At 36.3% G+C, this 22,818-nt stretch overlaps 1 protein-coding gene across 2 annotated transcripts; it reads right to left on the bottom strand.

Annotated features, from left to right (window-relative positions):
- Positions 1-20,119, bottom strand: WTAP (WT1 associated protein). Of its 2 annotated transcripts, none has more exons than XM_015826167.1 (8): positions 19,937-20,119; positions 16,315-16,352; positions 16,177-16,232; positions 13,568-13,626; positions 10,275-10,402; positions 7,285-7,463; positions 2,174-2,328; positions 1-1,188 (listed from the first exon to the last, which is right to left on the bottom strand). In XM_015826167.1, the coding sequence occupies exons 2-8, from the start codon at positions 16,342-16,344 to the stop codon at positions 605-607; spliced, it is 1,191 nt and encodes a 396-aa protein (XP_015681653.1). In that variant the 5' UTR covers positions 16,345-16,352; positions 19,937-20,119; the 3' UTR covers positions 1-604. The 2 variants fall into 2 exon arrangements, with proteins under 2 accessions (XP_015681653.1, XP_015681652.1); XM_015826166.1 differs by lacking the exon at positions 19,937-20,119 and adding an exon at positions 19,557-19,765.
- Positions 20,120-22,818: the final 2,699 nt, after the last annotated feature.

The following is a 22,818-nucleotide window of genomic DNA, read 5'->3' as shown; positions in this document are numbered from 1 at the left end:
TTTTATTTGGGTTTGGTCAGTACAGGTAAGATAATATTGGAGTCACAGAGCAATATGCATTAACAGGATACAACAGTTCTTAAAACTGAGTAACTATGCACACAAAATTCTTAAACATTCTGTCACCTAAAGAGAACACACAGATGCATAGTGGCAAAAGTGGAACACAAACTACTATAGGACTCCCTCACCAAGTTTATTTTAATTAGAAAACTACTGTACTGGGCAAACTTGGCAGTCATTAACCCACAACTATTATGACAAAGTTTTGAGTGTTATAAACAGTATGAGTAAAGAATGCCCTTACACAGCACAAGTTCTAGATATACACAGATTTGTACAGACATCATTGTGTTATACCTGGAAATAAAATTCCATTTTCAACTTCACATTAACTCAAAATATACCTTGAGCTTACACAAACATCCTTTTAGCAACATTCAACGTAATCAATTGTTAAAATTTCAGAAGTGGCAGAGGTATTGAAGCAGAAAACCACAAAGGCAGAATTGTGACATATATGCACTAATTTGAACAGTTCTGGACAGTTTCTCCTCCCAATTAAGTGACACTATAAAAAAAATTTTTTTTTTGCAGAAAAAGGTTACAAAACCGAACCCTGCACATTTACGTTGGAGTCCAAACCATTCTGAATATGACGAGACCCCGAAGTTCTGTTACCTTTCACACTGACTGTTTTCTCCTCTTGTGGATCATGATTAGAGTCTGTATCATTTGAATGGTGAGTAAGAGAATTTTCACTACCAGTGGGAGAGTCTACACTTTCGTACCCAGTACTGAGTTGATTTATATAACTACCAGATCCTCTGCCAGTTCTATCTTCAGAGTGGTTGGAAAGCTTATTACCATTGCTTGGTGAGGGTGGAAAATCATCCTCTGTTCCACTACCTTCTCTATAAAAACCAGGCCCAGCTGTCCTCTGATGGGAAGAGCTGCCATTACTTGGTCCATTGGCCAGGCGGCTGCAATCTTTGCTCATGGTTTCTCCCTGATCTGTAATTTCACAAGATGGAGTCCGGCTGGTACCTGGAGTTGAAACTTGTAACTGCTGCTGCTGATACTGAACCAGTTGTTGGCGAGTCTCTTTCAACTGCTGCTGTAGAACTAGAATGGTACTCTGCATACCTTCTACTTCCTCATCAAGCTGGATGATGAAATCATTCAGTTCTATATGAAGAAAAACAATTTAAAGCATATACTTAATAAGTAGTACCTGTCTCTTCAAACCCAGCTTCACTAACACGCTCAGTTTCATATATTAATAGCTTACTTGATCTTAAACATATTTCATCATAGCCCTCTAAAAAAAAAATTCATGTAAATTTAGAATCTATTTTCTGTGCCTGCACACACGCACCTGTGAGCAACACAAAGTTCCAACAGAATATTTTTTAAATGTAAATTTTAATCCCGATTTTAATTTCCATCATAATCCTTTGTTTTGTTTAAACCTTTGGTAAAGCTTGTAAACAGATTTTTGCAATTATGCCTAAATTCAGCATAGTGGAAATACATGAAAAATACACTTGTGAAAAAATCAACAGATATGCAAAAGTCCCAGTGGTGAATCTGTTTATCTAAATGGCTACATATATCTTGCTGCTTCCAATTACTTTGAGTTAAGCAATGCATCTTTTCTGTCCAAAACTGATCTACAAATCCTAAAATAAAAACTAGCACTGAACTCAAAATAATATATGCACTGATAATGTTCATAAATAAAATTTGCTTACTGGTATTAGCAAGACATTTTCTACCTTTCTGCAAAAAACGTTACGTCTATGTTTTTTATTTTATAAATTCTAGGCTACCTATCGGCCATCTCCTACACAGTTCCCTCCATTTGTATAGCTTCGTATTATGTTTGCATTATGATTTTGTTCAATGGAAAAGAAAACTTTTGCAGGACAGAACCATCCAATTTAAAATTAAACTTACTGTAATTAATTATGTGAAAAATTCATATGCTTAATTCTCACCGTTACCTTTTAGTTGTGCTGGTAACTACAACAGGTTTGATGAGTTTGAAATCCCTTTTAGAACATTTAAATGTGCTCCATAGTAAAAAAAAGTATAACACCCACATAGTTTGACTTTTGAAGCCTACGCAAATACAATGCAATTCTCTATTTTCTTTTTTAAAATCCCTTACCATCCTGACTGCTTTTAAGCTCCTCACTATATTTCTTCTGTAAAGCCAACTCTGCCTCAAGTTGTGCAATACGTCCTTGGGACAGTTGCCTTCCAAGCTCTTGATTCTCCTGGATAAGCATTCGACACTTCGCCATTAACTTTTTGCCTGTTTGGCTGTAAAGGAAAGAGCCATCTATCATAAAATGAAGACAATTTTCTTTCATCTCCCTTGATAAAAGCTGCCACTGGGAGCACTATTTCTGTAACACATCTTTTTTAAAGTATCTTGCTGCCAGTTGCCATTGAACATTGTTTATTGGTCTTCTGGCCCCACGTGGTCAAGCTGAAAGGCAAGATTCTATAGTTTAATAAACTATAATTATGATCAAAAGGTATTTATTGCTTTTATCTTCTGACTGGACAATTTCAATAGAAACTGGACTCGGTAATAAAGCATGGGCAGAAATGATGAAAACGGCAACATCCAATTTTTGGTTTCTAGGAATAGAAAAACACAAATGATTTACATAATGAAGAGCTTAGTCATGTCTGTAAGCCTTAACTCCGTATCTTCAAACTTATACAAATTTGAAATCACCCCCTCAAAAAGTTTGAAAATTATTTCATGTCTCTCCTATTGGTCTCATGCCAGGTATTTTGCTCTAGTCTCAAGCGATTACAAGCAGTGTTTCTGGCAAAGTAAAGCTCTTCTGCACCTCCCTTTTATATACACTGAGCCACTCTAAGTAGCCTATGCTAGCAGAAGCACCACCACCTACCTATAAGGCTGTCAGCTATCTAGGAATAGACAGTCACACTGCCATAGACAAATATCAGAGCAATATGAAAGTTATAATAAACTTTGTAAATGCATAAGTAATCACTGCCAATAGTATAAAAGTTAACTGCTGCTCCTAGATCAATTTAGTTACTTGCTTTACTTATAATTCATTGCTTGCTCTTTTTAGCCAGGAAATCCATTCCTACAAATCTCCAGCTTCTGCCTAAAACATCTAAGAGGAATGAAGTTTTCAGAGCTTAACATTTTATATAATCAGGAATTTATTTCTAATGTTTGAAATCTTTCTTGGATTATCATTTGAACTTGTTGGCTCAAGCCTAAACCTCTAGAGTAACTGAAAATGTGACCTATATAAAAGTTCTTCAAATATGGGAAAACAACATATCACATTTCAAATTGCCCTTTTAGGCTAAAAGCTTTTACCTCAGGGAACTTTGGTATCACTTATCAATTTTATCATTCCTTGTATATACATATATATATATATCTGTCAACATCCTTCTTGAATTGTAGTATTGAACTTAGAACTATTTTCTATTTGATAAACTATTTTATAGTTTATTACATATGTTAAAAACTATATAATGGAATGACAACTTAGTAATAAAGCATCAATCCTTGGCAAAATTATTTTAGATTTAAACTAATTTTAAAATCTGAGCTGGGTAAACCAATGGTATGATTTAATATAAACCCTTTTAAAAATTCTTAAGTTATGATCTGGCCAAAAGCACCAATAGAAAGCAAAATGACTATCCTAAAAGCTTAATAATGCAAGAAAGCACCTTTTCAACATAATAAGCACATTAAACTATTGGAAGATAACTTACACATATCATTTTGAAAGAGAAACATGGCTTAATAGACCACCAAAACTAAAATCCCAATTTAGGTTTTTTTCTATTAGGAAATTATCATTTGCAACGTCATGCCTATTTTCTGAGCTCAGCAAATATATTTGAAGTTTTGATCACATAATCTAAGTAAGCTAATTTCAGCATTCTTCCAGTGGATTTTTTTTTTTTAACAAATCTAGTAAGTACTTGTTTCAAAATTGTAAGTCAATGCAGAATTATTAAATTATCCCATTTTTTATCTGGTTGGAAAAAAAACTGACACCTTCAACAGTACTTTCTAGTAGAGTGACACAAAGATATATACAAAGTAGCTTCCTACATAAATTATTTTTCTACAGGAAAACTGTAAATATAGCATAATGTCCCAACAGTGCATATATTGTACGTGCATGGTATCCTGGCCTCCAAAAATATGTGTATTACATATTTCAGGATATCTAGCTTTTTTTTGTTTCTCATAAACAACTTGAAGTGGACCCAAAATTTGGCTAATAGCCAAAAAGCTGTTTTAGATATGCCAACATTTTGAATATGCCTCAGATTTTTTTTAATAGCAACCTTCATTGAATATTAAACACTCTTCAAAAAGCAGCATTTTATGAAGGTTAATAGACTTCCGTTCATGGGAAAAAGACATACCAACCCTAAATTTTTGGAATTAAGTGGATGATTTTTTTGGATCCTCTGATCTTTGCCCTTAAGAAATTTGGCTACTATAGAATAGATTTACCACTAACAAAATACATAAATGCCAAATTTTTAGAATTTAAGGAACATTTAAAAGTTTTTTTTATACCTTAGGGCAAACATTCTAAGTCTTGTAATTTGAACTAGATTTTATGTATATTAACTTATATAAGTTAATTTATAAGTGGTTGAGATAAGCAAAAACACATTAATGTAGGCAATACAATTTCACGTTGTCCAAAGCATTTGGAGGATGTCAAGAAAGACTATCTTAAAATTTCAAAAACCAAATACAATTTCGAACTATTATTGTTATCTAATGAAACACCAATATTGTATCTTATTCCTATTCACGTTCATACTATGAAGAATGATTTTCTCTTGCTGCAGTTCAAAGGCCTGTAAACAAGGGCAATGCAATACAATTCTTAAAACACTGTTGAAAAAAGGTAAGATTTTGAGCACAAACTTGCAAAGACATAGGATCCACAAAAATTATACGCAGATACAAGAATATTCTTTCCTTAGCACTTCAGAATCACTTTCACAGTGTAGAAAAGTACACTACCATTTTGAAGCATAAGATCAGAAATAAATTATGGCAGAACACAGAAGACAAACAACTTAAGGAAAATATTTCAAAAACAATAAATTAACACATCTCTTGAACCAAATGCTTTCAAACTGGAAGTCTGAGTTTTTTGTGTCTCTAAAATATCCTAAAAATTTGTTTCTATCTCTCATATAGGGTAGCTAGGGGTATTAAGTATTGCAGTTCAAAGCATCTAGAGGCCATCAGTTTAAGAAACAAATTTCATAGAAACAATAAAGGAAAATAAGTATAACTACTTGAGTACTTAAAAGTACCAATTTTACACTTATCTTAATTAATCTATTAATTTGATTATGTGCATATCAAAGATTCAATTAAGACTACAACTTAGTCATTTTCTGAAACCATTTTTTAAATGGCAGGGGTCTATTTTGAGTGCAAACAAAATAAATGCACCTTAAAATGAACTGGATATATAGAAACTGAACACTACACTGTCTTTCCTTCTAAATATTATCTGATCAAGCTGGGAATTTACAGGCAATTTGTATGACACAAAACATACCTATGAAGAATGATTTTCTGATTATACATTCAACAAGTTTTACAAAGACAAGTGTAACATTTTAAGATACTTTTCTCTGCAGAAATCTTACCTCAGTTCTGGTGATAGACCTTTAAAAGATCTTCCATACCATCCTACCAAGATGATCTTCAAAAGCCTGAATTAGTGTGAATGTTTTTTTCCATTTTGATGAAATACCCATGATTTGTATACTATCACATTTTTAGGTTGAAATAATTTTATCACAGGTATATGCATTTCATAGAATGGTTGTTTTAGATTAATTACTGAATGTGGAATGCTGGAATTATTATATTATGTCCAGTTGAGATTTCCTATGCAATAGTCCTCAATTTTTTCAACCTACCAGAGAAGACTATACAAGTATTAAGACAAAACAAGTAATTTTAGAAGCCTTTCCGCTGTAATCCTGAGAATACTGAAATGTCCAATACAACTATTCCTAGAAATCACTTAGACGTGACATGGCGCCAGACAGTACCAATGAGTTTGAACTGATGTAAACCGATGGGATGTATGCAATAAGCTTTGACATTATCTTTCTTTCAGAGAACAGGATAAAACATGGTAGCAGCCTGTTCTCCATTCTTCTATGTTCATATTTCAGTGGAGCTTCATACAGTGGTTCAGCCAGCTGTGTCTCTCAATTACTTGACATTACCTATTTTAACGCACAGTTTAAAGAAGAGTGCAGCTTTATATGGAACTAGATATACAAATGCATCACGCTAGCTAGGCAACTGACTCTGGTATGCCTTGTATAGTTTGCGTATGTTTTCTCAGAATAATATTATATATGGCACTTTTATACTATCAAGAATAGGATAGGAATCGCAACTAGTTTTTGTTTATATATTCTAGCTGAGATTCACATGTATACAACTGTTCAACAATATAAAAATTGGTAATTAAATTGCATCTATGTTTGTACAGCACTAGATTTAGGAATTTACATTTTACCAGCCATCCACAGAATAATTTGTTAATCCAAACCATGACAAGTTTCACTGAATTCCTATAAAGCCCAAATGCTAAGCAAACCAACACTTGAGTGTGTGTATGTTCTCACAGCTGATTATCAAAAAATGTGATTTAAACAAAATTCACCTCATTTGAGTTTTGACCCAGCAGTTCAGTGAACAAGGAGAAAGTCCACAGTCTTAATGGCAAAACTGACTTAATCAGTCTCTACATCACTAGGTTTAGGATTAAGAGCGAAGCACATTCCACTTATATGTTTTACTGGAATTTGATATGATCAATTCATGATTTAAAATCTCTAGGTTCTCCTCCAATTTGTCTGTAGACATAGTGTGCCACAGACTTTAGACTTCTGCTTCTCCCTCATTTTCTTCAAACAGAACCACTTTGCAAGTGTCTACATGTTCTAGAAAGTACACATTTTCTGTGGTGGCCACTTCTTCAGAACAGTCCGACGCTGTCAGGCCTCTGAAGCAAAGGGGGGGAAAAGCTGAAACACAAGGTTCATCTGATAAGTTTTACATTAAGCAATACAAGCTGGACAGAATAAAATGTAGCTTTTGGCTCAAAACGTCTGAGTCTTGGTGTGGAAACGAGTACGTGGTTGTCCCACCAAAGCATTCTCTGTCAGGGAAGTCTTGACTGGGGAGTATGTTTTGTTTACCTATCAGGTGTAAATTTCCAGGCACTCAGTTCATTTTGGGCTTGTTCCAGTTTGTCTTTAGTCTGTTCCAGTTCACCTTTCATTTTTAGGAAAAACAAGTTGATGGCTGGGTCCACCATTGTTGATCTCAGTTGAGCAACACTTGGTTGCTGGACTTGCTTGAGGTACTGTATCTGATTCTGCAGGAAGGAAAGAAATATTAAGTCAATATATACTATCATGGGTCCACACAATCTGAAAAATAACCCTTTCTTTTGTACTGATGTTAATAGAAAATAAAAATGAACTCTGAAATTATGTGACAGAATTTACATAGGGTGCTATAAACACCATAACAATTCATACAACCATTCATGTACTAGTCACAAATTTAAGAAATGGCACTGCAATACATCTCCCTTCCTGCATGTGTATGCATTATTAACGCATGCACAAAAGGGGCAGAGATTGTATAATGGCAATACTTCCATCATCTTAGTTTTTCCAACCACCAACCCTGCCACTGATAGAATTTGTGGTATGATAACTTTTATATATACTATTTGTAATTTTATAAAATCAGAGTTATAAATATTAACAGCATTTAAACAATTTTTAAACTGAGCAATTTACAATCTTTTATGAAGTTTAGTTTTTAGTGAGGGCAACATCTCATAACCTGAAAAAACTATTTCTACTCATTAAAGATTACAAATACCTGATTGGTCAATAAATCTATATCTTTGGTACTTAAGACTTTTAGAATTCTAAAAGCTAATTCTTACACACTACGAGAAAAGAAATGTAAGTTTTGATTTTAGTGAGGCAGAATTAATATCTTCATTTGTCCAGTTTTGGAACTACCCAAATAAGCTAGAGGATTGCAGGTGGTATCACTGAAAAGTTGGTGACATCAAAACGGGTCAGAGTAACTTTTTCAGCTTTTCCCGGTTTTGAGGATAGGAGTTTATGGTGAGAATAGGAAGCCTCTTCAGGAAAACTGTTCCATTTCCATTGTCAAAAATTACCCAACTCTTACCAAAACACGTGTTGCTAAAATTCAGTGGTAAAATTTCAGCAGTGAAGGTGAGGGGACACACGTCTAAGAAGTGTCCCACTCCATTTTCCACCATTATTTTTGAGAAAATACACAGACACAGAGAGAGAGACAGACAGACAGACAACAAACTGGCCATTTTGCTGCTGAATTTAAATGTTATAGTATTGAGATGCTAGAGAGCAACAATTAAGGTACAAGAGAGACACACAGACCACAATCTACCAGATGCATTAAGCAATCAGTAGGATTTTATTCTAACTAACTAAAACTATCAAGAACTTTGGCTTAAACATATGGGAGTTCAGATAATCCTATAAACAAAAGTGAGCTATATTCATCTAGTATGATAAGTAGCAACAAAAATGTGAATGCCTTACAAGCATGTACTGCATTCAAGTTTTATAAGTATCTATTGAGAAAATGGGAATGGATGCTCAACAAATACATGAAATGCAGTAGAGAGTTGCATACATGTGTGTAATATTATAATGGATCATGGATTATAATGGATTAGTGGACTGACAACAGTAATAAAATACAGCTTTGACTAGAAGGCAAACTAACAGTACGGTAAATTCTACAAGAATCATTGGCAACAAATTTTCATGCTAGTACTATCATGGAATACCAAAAGCTATTCCAGTTTTTTCTGTTAACATCTTTCACTAACTGGACAGGAAATCCTAGTGATCACCAATTAAATAAAACTATGTAAAGTGTTTCATTAAGAGGAGTGGAATTTTTATTCCTCTTACTATCACTAAGTACTGAAATGAATGACTACTATGCCTGAATCTTTCTACATTATCTCTAGATATCCATCACTTATTTGGAACATCAGTAATATTACCTAACTACAAACAGATATCCTTCTCTTTATTTTCTACTACTGGTAGGCAAGAACTACATTTATCAAAAATCCAGAGTTAGGCCTATTTTCAAGGCTGTTCCCAAAGTACATTTTAAGATTGGAAGTAGATGTGCCAAATGTTGTATAACTTGAATTTACTAGGGTTAATTTGAATTTACTATAGATCAGGCATGTCAAACTCGCGACGTCACGCAACGTATCGGAGCTTTTTTGCCATTGCTGGCAATGGGGTGGGCGCGGCTCCGGTATGATGAAACTGGCCTGTGGGCCGGCAGTTTGACACCCCTGCTATAGATCATTCAAAGTTATGATGCTGAAAAATACATTATGACCAATACCCACATTTACATCTTCCCAGTGCCCTTCAGTCAGGTTGTGGGAGAGTGGTTAGGACACAAACAAAAGTGGAGGGTGAGAAACTGATTAGTCTTGTCAGTTTTAAGCCCCCTATCCCATAGCCATTTGGGTGAGTATTCCAAAGGGCAGTGGAGTGGAGAAAAGGAAAGCATAGTGCAGTCATGTGATTTCTAGCTTTCACTGTATGCCCCAATTGTGTTTGTTACATCGACTACTTGTAGTCTCTAAATGGACAAACACACCAGAATTTTCTATCAAATTTTAGTAGTGTAGATGGAGCTGACTTCAAGGACTTTGAAACAGAGATTCAAGGCTGCACATAATCTCATTATCATCTCAAACAAAAAGAAAAAGCAAGCTTTATTTTTAGATGTATATGAACATTGCAACAGAATTGTGTAATACAAATTAGTGGTATTTATAGGTTCTCTAATGTTAGTGTTCAATATAGTGGAACTCTGTATTGAATATGTTTTGTAATCATTGTCATCTATATTAAGGGACGTTATTGAACTATGGTAGCTCACAACTCTTTGAAAAATTAGTAATATGTCAACATATTTTACATCACTATAACAGGCTTTTGATAAAAGTATAAAAATTCAAACCATGCTAACAGGAATAATTAGCACAACAAATGAACAGAATTCTGTTTAAAGTATTCAAAGCCAAATCAATAGATTTCAACAGACAGTCTCAGATGATTTAATTAATTTCACTTACAGTACACTCTTGCATTTCTTGTTCTTTAGTTGCTAGTCGCATCACCAAGATATTTTCCCTTCGAGCAGATTCTTGTTGTTGCTGCTTCAGTTTTTCTTCGGATTCTCTCAATCCAGTAACATCATTGGCTAGTGTTAAAAAGGGAAGCAATTACAAGGTTTATTACCAAAAACCTTCAAAATAGTAAGACAAAAAGATAAACAGTAAGATACAAATGGTATCTAAACAAAACAAAAACAAAATAATGTGAATCATAAATATATTCCCTTTTGGAAGGAAATATAAGAAAGATATAGCTTCTATGATAGCATAGGTAAGACCACAATAAAATTCAGCTTATGACTATTTTCTATTGGCCTTTTAACAATTCACAAAAGAACAGTAGATAATACAGTGTTTCCTCAAAAATAAGACCAGATCTTATTTGTTTTCTTTGCCTTCAAAAGAAGCATTTCTTATTTTCGGTGGGGGGGGGATCTTTTATATTCACCCAGCCGGTCCACTTCTTCTGGGGCCGAAGGAGTAGCTTCATTCTGCAGCTGCATTCCGGCCTGCATTTTGCAGTCAGCCGAGAACCTGCAAGACCTCTGCAGCCGAGAACCGAGCTATGGATTCATCCATAGCTCGGTTCTCAGCTGCAGTGGCCTTCCGGAAAGACCTGTGACTGAGAAATGCAAGCCTGGTTGCAGAAGAAGTGGGCCAGCGAGGAGAGGCCTGGCTGCAAGGTAAGTGGGTGTGGGGTGTGTGGGGCAGCTCCATCCCCCCACCTCCACTCTAGCTTGATTTTTAGGTGTGCCTCGCCCCAAAACTAGGGCTTATTTTTGGGTTAGGGCTTATATTAGGCCCACCCCCCAAAATCAAGCTAGGGCTTATTTTCAGGGAAACACGGTAGTAGTGGAATGACAGTGTATGCATGTTATATGAGTCTGTCGTAATCCTTCTTTTCAGACCTAATGTCATAAATTCACCTGCAAATTTATGATAATCTTTTACACCCTTGGGAAAAAAGCAACTACTTCCATTTTAAAGGGAGCAACAAATAAACTATACAGGGTCCTTATTGACAGTGTACTCTCTCTCACGGGTTACAACTGTAACAGGTTTCTGTTACAGATAGATCATTGTATGACAGGCGTATCCAAACTATGGCCCTGGACAATTGGCCCCACTAGATCATCAATGTTTAACATTAATATATGCATTTATATACATTAACTATATATTTCATATGTGGTCCAGGACAATTCCTTCTCACTCAGTGCGACCCAGGCAAGCCAAGAAGTTGGACATGCCTATTGTATGAAAATGTGAAGAGCTACAAACTATAATCTGCTCATTCACATCTATCAACTCTACATCAAGCACAAAAGCATCAATAATACATGCTGCCAGAATTTTCTTCTAGTTGCATTTTACTTTGAATTTTGACTAGATTCATATTAAGGAAAAGGAAGCAACTTTCTTTGGTACAAAAAATAGTAATTTGTCAAACTCTAGAGGCATTGCATGTCTATGAACACAGCTATGTCAGTCCCTAATTATTGTTTCCAGTATTAATCCCAGTGAAGCCAATGTTTTCTCCCTAGAGGGATAGTTCTGGGACAAGGATGAGTAACTTAAAATAACCTAAACTCAAATCCCAAATATATATCACAGCTTAACAATCTAATTATTCTATGAAGGTTTCTTGTTGAAAGTAGTTAAATCAGAAGTAAACAAGTTTGATTATCCAAAGGAAGAAAAACAACATAGTCCTAAAGTCTGTTGATGCTCTACAGACTGTTTAATAATTAGATTATCTTATGTATTGTTTACATATTAAGTTTGTCTGTACAAGAATAACATGTCACTGCTCTTGTCCAATAAAAACATAGAGGAGCCAAGTAGTAATATAAAAGTTGCCCTATATCAATTTAAGAATTAGAAAGTGAAATATAAATCATGCTTAATAAAAATACATGTATTACAACACATTTAAAATGTACTATCAAGCAAGCAGTGCTTTCATGGATACATTATAAGGAAATGACTATCCAAAAGGGATAATCCAAAAAAAGCTTTAACTATAAAATAATGAAATTTAAAAACGTGCTACCTTTAACACGTGGTTTAACTTTACAATTATCGCAAAACAGGTGGAAAAATCAGATCAGTTGTGTGAACTACTGTATACACATCTATCACATGTCAACTAAGAAAATATTTATGCCAATATCTGAAATTCACAAAGCCCTGCTTCAATAAATGTATTCAGAGTAACATGGTTTGGGTTTTGTTTTTTACACATACTAATGAACTGAACAATATTATAGAAAAAATATCTGGCCTAATGAATATGTCCAAGGGAAAGCGTTTCATAATTTCATATCACTAATCACTGATTCAGACATAGTGTAAAAACTTTAATGTATCATTAGAGATTCAGTACAGGTAGTCCTCGATTTATAACCAAACTGAACCAAAACATTTTTAATAAAGCAGTGCAGTCATTACGTTATGCATCATGTGATCGCACCTGATTTTGCAAACTTTTTTGACACAGTCATTAAGTGAATCACCTGTGATGGTTAAGTGAGAGACAACAAGTGACTGCAATTTGTGACCTACCTCCAGTCCCACATTGATTATGTCTGTCAGAAGCTAGCCGGAAAGATCACAAATGATCACGTGACCGGAGGATGACATGATTTATAAATGTGCAACAGTTGCCAAGCACTGCAATCACAGTAACGTGACTGCGAGGATAGTGCAATGGTTCTAAATGCAAGGACCTTTCCTAAGTCACTTTTTTCGGCAGTCACAGCTTTGAACAGCCACTAAACAAATGGTTGTTAAGCGAGAACTACCTGTATCAGTTTTATGCTAGATACTTTATCTCCTTTTCCCAGTAAGTTTTTAAAAAAATTTGCACAAATAGTTCAGATATTAGCTTCTAATCAGTGATCCTTTTAATTCTATGTGATTCTAAATTAGCTTTAGGAAAAACTATTAACCAATTACTTTGAAAGATAAAGATCAGCTAGAAACAACTTACTACAACTTGCTTCCATATATACTGATGGTATTAGTATATAATCTTCCTCAAACAGGTGATAAATATTAAGTTCCCAATTTGTGAATAAATAGGTTCAAACTTACTTAAAAATGTATAACCGTAGGAATATATTTTAGTTGCTATGCCCATATGTTGTCTAATAATTCACTTCCCAAAAACTCAATTTTTTAATTATTACTTCTATTTTTCAAAAAATATGACAGGATCTAATTATATATTCAGCTGATTTTCAACTTACAGTTTAGATCAGTGTATTTGCCCTCAAGAGCTTGCACGTATGCTTCATACTGCTTCCATCTAACGAAGAAAGAAAAACATTTCTGAATTGCATATATGATAAATAGCAGTATATGATTAAACCCACCTTACAACTTTCATTAAATACTTTTAATTACTTATCATTATAAGATATGTATACCCAAGAACACCCTAAGCAGCTACAGGAAACATACCAACAAGCCCCTATTTCAAATTGTAGTCTGCTTTTTAAAAATAATCCTTTCTTTTGGTGAATTTGCACATCATCTTTAGCCAAAAACAAACTACATAATTACCTTAATGTGTGAGCCAATGCAGAGGGCAATACTGTTTGAACAGGTTTACAGTTAACTTTAATAATTTTTATCTTTTTCAGTATTTTCATCTCTGGCTAAAATACTTATCTAAATGCCCATCATAACAATCTTTTTCAGGGGATAAGCAACATAATGGAAAATGCAGAAAAGAAGTAAGGAAAAAGGAAAATAAAGACAAAAGATAAATATCTTTTGAAAATCAAAAGATAAATATGGCCTACAACAAAATCATTTGCCTTATCTCACCATACTTTTCTATCCTTGCAAACTATATTTAATAGATTTCAATGGCTCAGTGAAATTGTTAACTGTTTTTAATCACCTATTAGGGCAGAAGATGGGGCAAAAATAATTCTATAAACCAGGGTCCCCAACCCCCAGACTGATCCGTGGTCTCTTAGGAACCGGGCTGCACAGCTGGAGGTAAGTGGCAAGCAAGCAAAACCACCACCACCCCAGTCCGTGGAAAAATTGTCTTCCACAAAACTGGTCCCTAGTGTCAAAAAGGTTGGGGCTACTGCTATAAACAACTGGGTCAAGGTCACTAAATTGAAAACTGAATTGAGATTTTTCCCATCCTTGTTTAGCCCATCCCGAATATATATTACATGCACATACTTGTACCTTTAAACTAATTTCAGATAAGCAAAGAAAAAAGGATTCCTACACCTGCATTAAATCACTTGTTTTGGCTGACTGCAATGTGCAAATCTAACCACTGTGCTTTCCAAATTATCATGCATGAGATAAATAATTATGTGTTGTTATATAAATCCAGATTAATAAAAACAATAGCCTAGTGCAAGATGTGGACCCTATATCCTTTAAATGGGTAAAGATTTGATTGAATAATCCTTTTGTCCTGGTGACTTTATAGACACTTCCACGTAGTGTTCTTTAGCAAAGTGGCTTGTCACTGCCTTCTTCCAAGTTGTCTTTTTCAAAGTCTTCATCTAGCAATAGCTCTTAGCTCTCCTGGCAGTCTTCAATTCAAATATTAATCAGGAGAATTATGAAGCACTTCAGATTTGATTTAGAAGAGATGCTTCAAAATATTCTTGTTGTTTTCAGGCCTGTACTTCAAAAGCCTCCATGCAGCAATTGTACAAACTCATAAAACACAGCTGCTTTAACACATTGCAGAACGACCCTATATTTGTGAATTCACATTTCAAAGGACCTCTTTCAAACTGAACCCTATGAACATTGATTTTTTTTTTAAGAGATAAGCCAAAAATGGCTAGGGCCACTTATGATAAAAAGAATAGGGGTTTGGATCAAACTGCAGGTAATTCTTGCTTAATGACCATTTGTTCAGTGACCATTCAAAATTATGAGTGCTGAGCAAAAGGACTAATGAGCTGTACCTGATGTTATGGTCATCACACGATTGCAATCTGGGCTCTTGGTAACCTGTTCACATTTACAACTGGTTGCCAAGCACCTCACAACCATTCGCTCGCCATTTGCAAACTTCTGTGATAGCTTCCCCAGAAAGTCAACAGGGAAGCTGGCAGGGAAAGCCATTACTGCCTGCTAAGAGAACTCCCTCTGGTTTCTGGGCGCCGGCTAAAAAAGGTCTGCCCTGAGATCCAAACAAGGTTTCAGCACAGAGAATTTGCAGCCAGACCACAGAAAACAGAGGATATCCTCATTTTGGGGAGTTGTCTGCAAACATCTTTCTCAGCCAGTCTCTTTGAGAGTGAAAGGGCTGCTCACCAAAGAGATTCAGACCCATGTGGGGAAAGTCCCTCTGGTGGGCAGCTCTTTGAGAGCAAAAGGGCTGTCTGAAAGAATTTTGACTCTGCCTGGCCAGGTTCCCCCCAGCAGGCAGCTATTTGACAGTGGGGTCACCTCCCTCCAGCAGGCAGCTCTTTCTCTCTACCCAGATGATCGCTTAATGACCACAACTGGGAGTGCTGTCTTTGAGTGAAGCAGGCACATGACATCTCGCCTAACGACCACTTCATTCAGTGATTAAAGATTCTAGTTTCAATTGTGATCATAAGTCAAGGACTACCTATAAATAATGGGATACTTACTTTTCGTCTTTCTGAAATTCTCTTTGAATCTCAGTAAATCACAAACTATAAAATTTGGTATTTTAAGCCTTTAAGTCTGGTTTAGCTTAATTAAACTTAACATTTTCATACTCAAAAATGGTTCCCTATTAGTTCTCCTTATACAATAAGCTATTGTGAAGATCCAAATTCTTCTATGTAAGATATGAGAAATGCATTTTTTGCTATTATGAGATAGATCATTATTTTACCTTAAGATCAATTCTTCTCTAGGTAGAACCTTGAAGTCTGTTTCATTGAGACGGGCCTGTACAAAAATAATTTCATTGAATTATTCCATCTAGCACTGACAAGGAAAAGTAATAGTAGAGTACATGTTTACAGATTACCTTCTTTGGAAGTGGTTCTTCATTAGTCATTGTGAACTCTGTAGAAGAAATAACACTATTATTATTTTACCCTCTTACAAATGTAACTAAATCTGCATATACCTTAAAGTACAAAAGTTCCAATCAGTTTGAGTATATGTAGTACATTTTTATAATAGCTTTGGAAAATAGTAAAAACTTTAATTTCAACAATTTACGTACAGCCATTGTAACTTGAGAAATGTATCAGTTAAGCTCTATTGAGCTCTATATTGTAAAAATATGTTTCTCATTTTGTGGATAATTAAGACTTTTATTTTCAACAATAATGAACATTTAAATCATTTTTGAGAATGCATGAATATACATGAAAGCTCACTACTGTTTGTATAATACAGATTCATTCACTCCCAGTGCTGACTTTTTCTTTTGCATTAAAGTTTTGCTGGTCACTTGATCCTGTGTGGCTGGAGTTTGTCGGCAGCAGGCAGAGGACACTTGACAGTTACAGATAACTCTGTCCTATTAGATTTATGGTTTTTGCCATTTCAGGAAGTAATCAACCCAGGATCATATTTATTGACTTTCAAATATTAATATTTTTCTGCACCACACAGGCAATTCAATAGTAAAAACGAACATTTTTCACAACTAGTAGAAAGCTGTCTGTATTGTTTATAAGATGGGCAAATATATAAATGTTTTAAATAAATATATACTAGAGAAAATATTTTGCTCAAAGTTTTAGAACATTGATAGTTGTAATGATCAGCATCAGACCAGAACTCTGAAACCTTAGTTTTACCAGATGGGGCAGTCACTATTTTTCAGGTTGATCTATTTCACAGGACTGTTGCAAAGATGAAAGAATGGCAACAAGCATGCAGCAACTAACAATTCTGTTGTTTTATATAATGCCATATAAATTCAATCTGAGAACTCTATAAATAATGCTTTACTTAAATTATCAGCAAAGAGGAAATAATTTTTAGAAATGGCAAAAAACTAAAACACCCCTAAGCACAATTTTATATACGGAACCCAATGGAACTTACTCCTAAGTAGAAATACAACCTTCTAAGAAAGCAGTTGTATGATAAGTCTCAATTCCTCAATAGATCAATGTAGGGGTTTTTTTGGCAACACTACAGAACTGGCTTACTTTCTCACAGGATGTTTTGACTTCCCAGTCTACCCTCAGCCCTGACTGTAATTTTCCATCCAATTACTGAGTTCTGACTATTTTTAAGGATCAGCCATAGCTGATTCTTAAGGATCAGCCACAGCTGCTTTTTTTTTAACAGTACCATAAAATTTGATCAACCCATACTTTCCATAATTTGTTTCAAATTACAACTACTTTGTGTAACTGTTTATATTCAGTAGTTTATTGAATTTTTCTTTTTTCTATTGAAAATAAACATCTATTTTCATATCAGATGACTTCTAATTCTATAATAATTGTCTTCTCTTTGCATGCTAAGATGTATTTAGAACAGATTTAGGCACTTTAGAAATTGAGATATTGTTCTGCATACTGCATTCATCTCTTATGTACAACCCTAAAATGTAAGAACATGATCTGACATCAAAGTTGTATCTATAACAGCCTCAAAAATGCAAGATTTCTCAAGTATAATAGAAATTAAATGTTTTGTTAGACATTATGCTATAGTAAACTCTGCCAAATTAATACTTAATAGAACAGAGCAAGCCAATTTCAATTTAAGATGAAATGTTTTTCTCAACCTCTTTATTGAAATTAAATTAACTAAGTCAATTTTTACTTATTTCAGAAAAGTGAGTGAATTTTAAGCAGCATGTTATTTCCAAGTATATCACTACCAACTACAATTTTTTAGTGAAAAATATTTTTTCTTTCCTCATAATCACTGGACTGAAATAGATATAATAGCAACTATGGTTAAAAAACTTATCAATATGAACTGTTGTACAAATATCTCGCATCATATAAACGTGGCTATATAATCTGAAAAAAATGCAATCTTGCTATTAATATATTGATTTTGTACTCTGGGCAGAGGCACCACCAATATATTAACTCTGTAATGAACAGCTTGGTCAATACAATAACTATCTTTCTACATTATGGGGCATGCAACTAATTTTTACATGGGCAGCTTATTCATAGCCAACTGGACCACCACTGCATGTAACATATTCATTGCAATCTAGCACATCAATGATAGTAATTCTTTCTAAGCAACCTGTAGAATGAACAAATGTGTCTGATCTATGTACATATTCCAGTCTTTCCCAACTTGGGTCTTCTGCAAGTGTACTAGTCTACAATTCCTATTTCTACCAATTACAGGATATGCTGAAACAGATTATTTATAATTTAACATAGGAAGAGGAAATCATTTTGAAGAATCATATGCTATGTGGAAAATAACCAATCACATCTTAAGCTTTATACAACTTTTGTCTGCACAGTGGCAAAACTGCCAAGTAAAATAACAATAGTTCATTCAGCAAAGCATGTAAAAATAATAAAATCTATAGTCAGTTTAAGGTTTTACGGGTAAACTAAACTAGGTTTTCCTCCAGAATCCCTATTAACTTCCTAATAAAATATAGAAACATAACCTATTTTTATTGAAAAGAATTGTTAAGGCATAAAACATCGACAAACTTCTTTTTCAGTATTTTGTAAAATACTGACAAATTTCATTTTTTTCTGCAACCTAAGGAGCTCTTAAAAACATAAGCATGTATAATGCACCGTCCAATTCAACCCACTTACTCAGAATACTTCGACACTCCCATAAATTATCAGACTTTATAATTTTTAGACGGACACGCAGAAACGTGCATTTACATTTTATACTTCAAGCTTCTCAGACAATAATTAAAAAAAAACAAAACCGCTCGTTTCGAACTGTTCTGGCAAGCGAAGAATACACTGCTTTTAGACCCTCCTCGACTTATGGCCGTCTCTTAGGTAAACAAATCGGGTTCTTCCCGAAAATCAAGGCGGCCTGTCTAAAACGGGCCTTCGGGAGGATCGCAGCAAACGCGGGCGGAGGCGGGCGGGCGACAAGCACGAAGATGCTACAGGCGTGGCGACGTCGGACCCCACGAAGGGCTGCCGCAAGGGGCGTGGGGCCCGATGCCCGCTGCACACTAGACGGCCTTCGAAATATCTTCTTCGTCGTTCTTTCCGGCGCGGAGCTGCGGTCTTTCGTTAAGGCTGGAGTTGGCGGCGGCTCGCGCGGGAAGAGGAGTAGGCCACCACTCACCTCCCGCCGATGATGGCGGCGCCGCAAAGGCGTCGTGTCCAGAGCACTCCAGGTATTTCCAAGGAAGGTCTCTCCTGTCGCATCAATCAAACTAGAACCACCGCCCTGAAACGGTCACCATCACCGCCGCCGCCACATTCCGCTTCCCGCCCGCTCTTTATTCGCTGGTTCGCTGCGCTACAAAATGGCGCCCGAGAAGGAAATGAGAAAAGCCGCCTCGCCCCTTCGTCGACTCCCGCCTCGCTCCCAGCCAGAAGGCAGCGCCACCGCAGCGCGGAGCCAACCGCTGCCACTCAATTCCCCGGCCCCTCCCCCACGCGACTGCCACCCCCCCCCCGCGCGCCCCCTCGCTCCCACCCGCGCGCCTCCTCCTCACTTACCGGCCCAGCCAGCAACTGACTCCGCAGCAGGCGCTGCGGCGCTCACTCAGCGTCGGGACTACACTTCTCCGCTGCTTCTTTCACCCCCCCTCCCACCGCCGCGCGCGGACGGTGCTTCCTTCTTTTGCTTTCTATGGCGACGAACAGCCGTTGAGCGGGAAAAGGGACAGAATAATTAATATTTTCGGGGGGGGGGAGGGAGGGGGTAAGGAGATGCCAAATGGTCAAGTCGGTCTACTCCTCTGTCTGTCAGGATGCGCAGTTGCAAAGCATGATGGGTAGGTAGGGGGTCGGCGGAAGGATTCGAAATCATACTATATAACCACCTGCAAGAGTGAGGCTGCTTTGGCGGAAGGAGACTTCACACGGAAATAAAAAAGAAAGAGCGTCGAATCTTCATTTCTGTTTTTCGAGTTGCATGTGGATTTTGCAAAGTGATTCAGGGATTGCGGTTCGACTCTCCTAGGCCCAGTTTAATATTGCGCAGAATGCAGAACTATCTAAAACAGTTATCTGAAATTGGTGTAAAGCTTGCTTTTCCCTGCGTAGGAGTGACCCTTTCTCAAGATTTTCGATTTGTTTGTAATTGAGAATTCTGCGTGTTTTTGTAGAAAACTATTAGTGAAGTGTTTCAGAAATGATCAATTTGTTTGTACGAGTCATTACTAACAAAATATTTTTCTACAGGATATGGTGGCCGGTACCGCATAAGTAGTTTGAGTAACGTGGAAGAACTGAGATTAACTGGATTTATTTACGCTAAAACATACTGGTAAATCGTGTTTCTGAAACACCGACAGCTGGGTTCGCACAACGTAGTAAGCCAAGGGATTTTGACAGGCGAGCTTTGACGGGAGGGGTGGTAAACAACTTGTAGAAGGGGTCGTAATATATTTTTTTTTAAGCTGATGAGGTTGAGTAAGCAAAGCAGCGGTGCTTTTAAAGTTTCTGTTTTTCTGGAGAAGCCTGCAGCACCGCTAGGGGACAGCAAAGGTTGAGACTTTTTATAATTCTACATACTCGTTTTATTATTCCAGGTGACCATACAGCAAAATATAAGAAGCCCCTTGCAGTGTACTGTATAACTCACATTATTAGTTATTTTTGCAATTTTAATTTTTATTTAATATATAAAATACAAAGAAAAATAGAAATAGGAAATTAAGGAGGGAAAAGGAGAGGGGAAGAGAAGGTGTGAGGTACAAGGGGGGAAAAAGATGTTGACTTCCAACTCTTTACTACAGTACAAAATAAAAACACTCCAGCCTCAACTTTTTGTTTTTACACATTAATATATAACTAGCCATTTCTATAATGACAAATCTATCTAATCAACAAAACCAAAGTCAAAGTTTCATGTGTTTTTTTCATCACAAGCACAAAATCCAGAAGTGATATCTAAATGAAAAACATACTCAAATATATTCTCCTCTTTGAATAGAATGATCAATTTAACCATTCCTGATTTATCTTCCTTGCTATGGAAATAGTGTTGAAGGAAAAGTCTTCCTCATGATTCAGTCCAAGCCAGGAATAAACAACATGGCGACTGCTTTAGAAAGAAGGTTGCAGTTTACTGAAGAGGAGAGCCAGACAGGAATATGGCTCTGGAAGAAAAGAGAGTGAGAGCATGTAGGGAGTGGGTTTTTATACTTTCTTGAGCCTTTTGTTTGGAGTTGTTCCTGTGGCATGAACTTTGACCTGAGTCTGAGTGTGCCTTTCTGGTATTCTGATGGTGGTGGGTTAATCCTATTATGTCCCAAGGGTCATATCTGACTTCCCACAAATCCCCTCTTTGTGCCATAATAGTATGGGTGACACATTTTTACTGGCACAAGATTAAAATTGATCTGATCAGGGAGACTTGGTAAACAAGCTTTAAACTGTTAATGCAAAAAAGGGGGGGAGACACTAATGGAGGCAAGCAGAAAAAGATCGCTGCAGTGACTCCCAAAAGGGGAGCTTCCAACCCATAAAGTTCTAAAAGTCAGGGCAAAAATTTTGTTAGGTGGAAAAGAAATTTATAGTGTCCAATATTCTGTGCCAATCATTTTCAAATGTTGGATGTCACTTTGAGCTTCCAGTCAGGTTTGCATATTCCTCCCAAAATTCTTCACAGCCATGGTTTGCCTCAGTACATAGCCACTGGCTGCCCATTTTCAAGGATTGTTTCCTGCCTTAGCTCTTAGTTCAGTGGATCCAGGTTTGTAATGTCCAATTGAGGTTAGCCAGTATGCAAGCCAGGCTATTAAATTTTCTTAAATTGCACATAGTGAGCCCTAGGACTCCCAATCTGAGTCCACCAGTGCAAGATATTCAATGCTTAGGTTTGGAGATCTCTTTCCTGCTACTTCCCTAGTCAGGGCATATGAATTGCAAATCACCTGAGGGGGTCTGGTTGCTCCCCCTTGGAATTTTCTGGAAGTTGTTCCTACAAAGTTTTAATGACACAGGGCAAGAATCAGGCTGGTGCTTTACTGAAAGTAGGTGAAGGGGAAAGACTCAGTGTGATTATGAATGGTGTGTGTGTGTGTGTGTGTGTAGCTACTAATACAAACAGGCAATACAAACATTCTGGATAAATTTTCCTCCCACCAGACAGAAATCCAAGGTGTTCGGTACTTGCTGTGCCAACTATTCCCAAATGCCATCATTCCATAAATACATTCAACTGCTTAATTACAACACAAAATGGGGCAACAAAGAAAACCTTACAATGAGTTTCCACCCTCCCCCCATAGTCTTCCTAGTTTTCTTCTGAGGCTTCACGTGGGGACCAATGGCTCCAGGATCCCTTCCTTCCTCTGCACCTTTCACGGGCATCTTGGGGAATGGTAGGACTTGGGAAGATCTGTTCCACTCTGGTTGCATGGTGGCTTTTT

This window comes from Protobothrops mucrosquamatus, unplaced genomic scaffold, assembly GCF_001527695.2.
Source record: "Protobothrops mucrosquamatus isolate PMUCROS unplaced genomic scaffold, P.Mucros_1.0 scaffold2990, whole genome shotgun sequence".
In the NCBI taxonomy this organism is placed as follows: Eukaryota; Metazoa; Chordata; class Lepidosauria; order Squamata; family Viperidae; genus Protobothrops; species Protobothrops mucrosquamatus.
The sequence above is the reverse complement of the archived record's forward strand: the minus strand, read 5'-3'. Positions and strand labels throughout refer to the sequence as shown.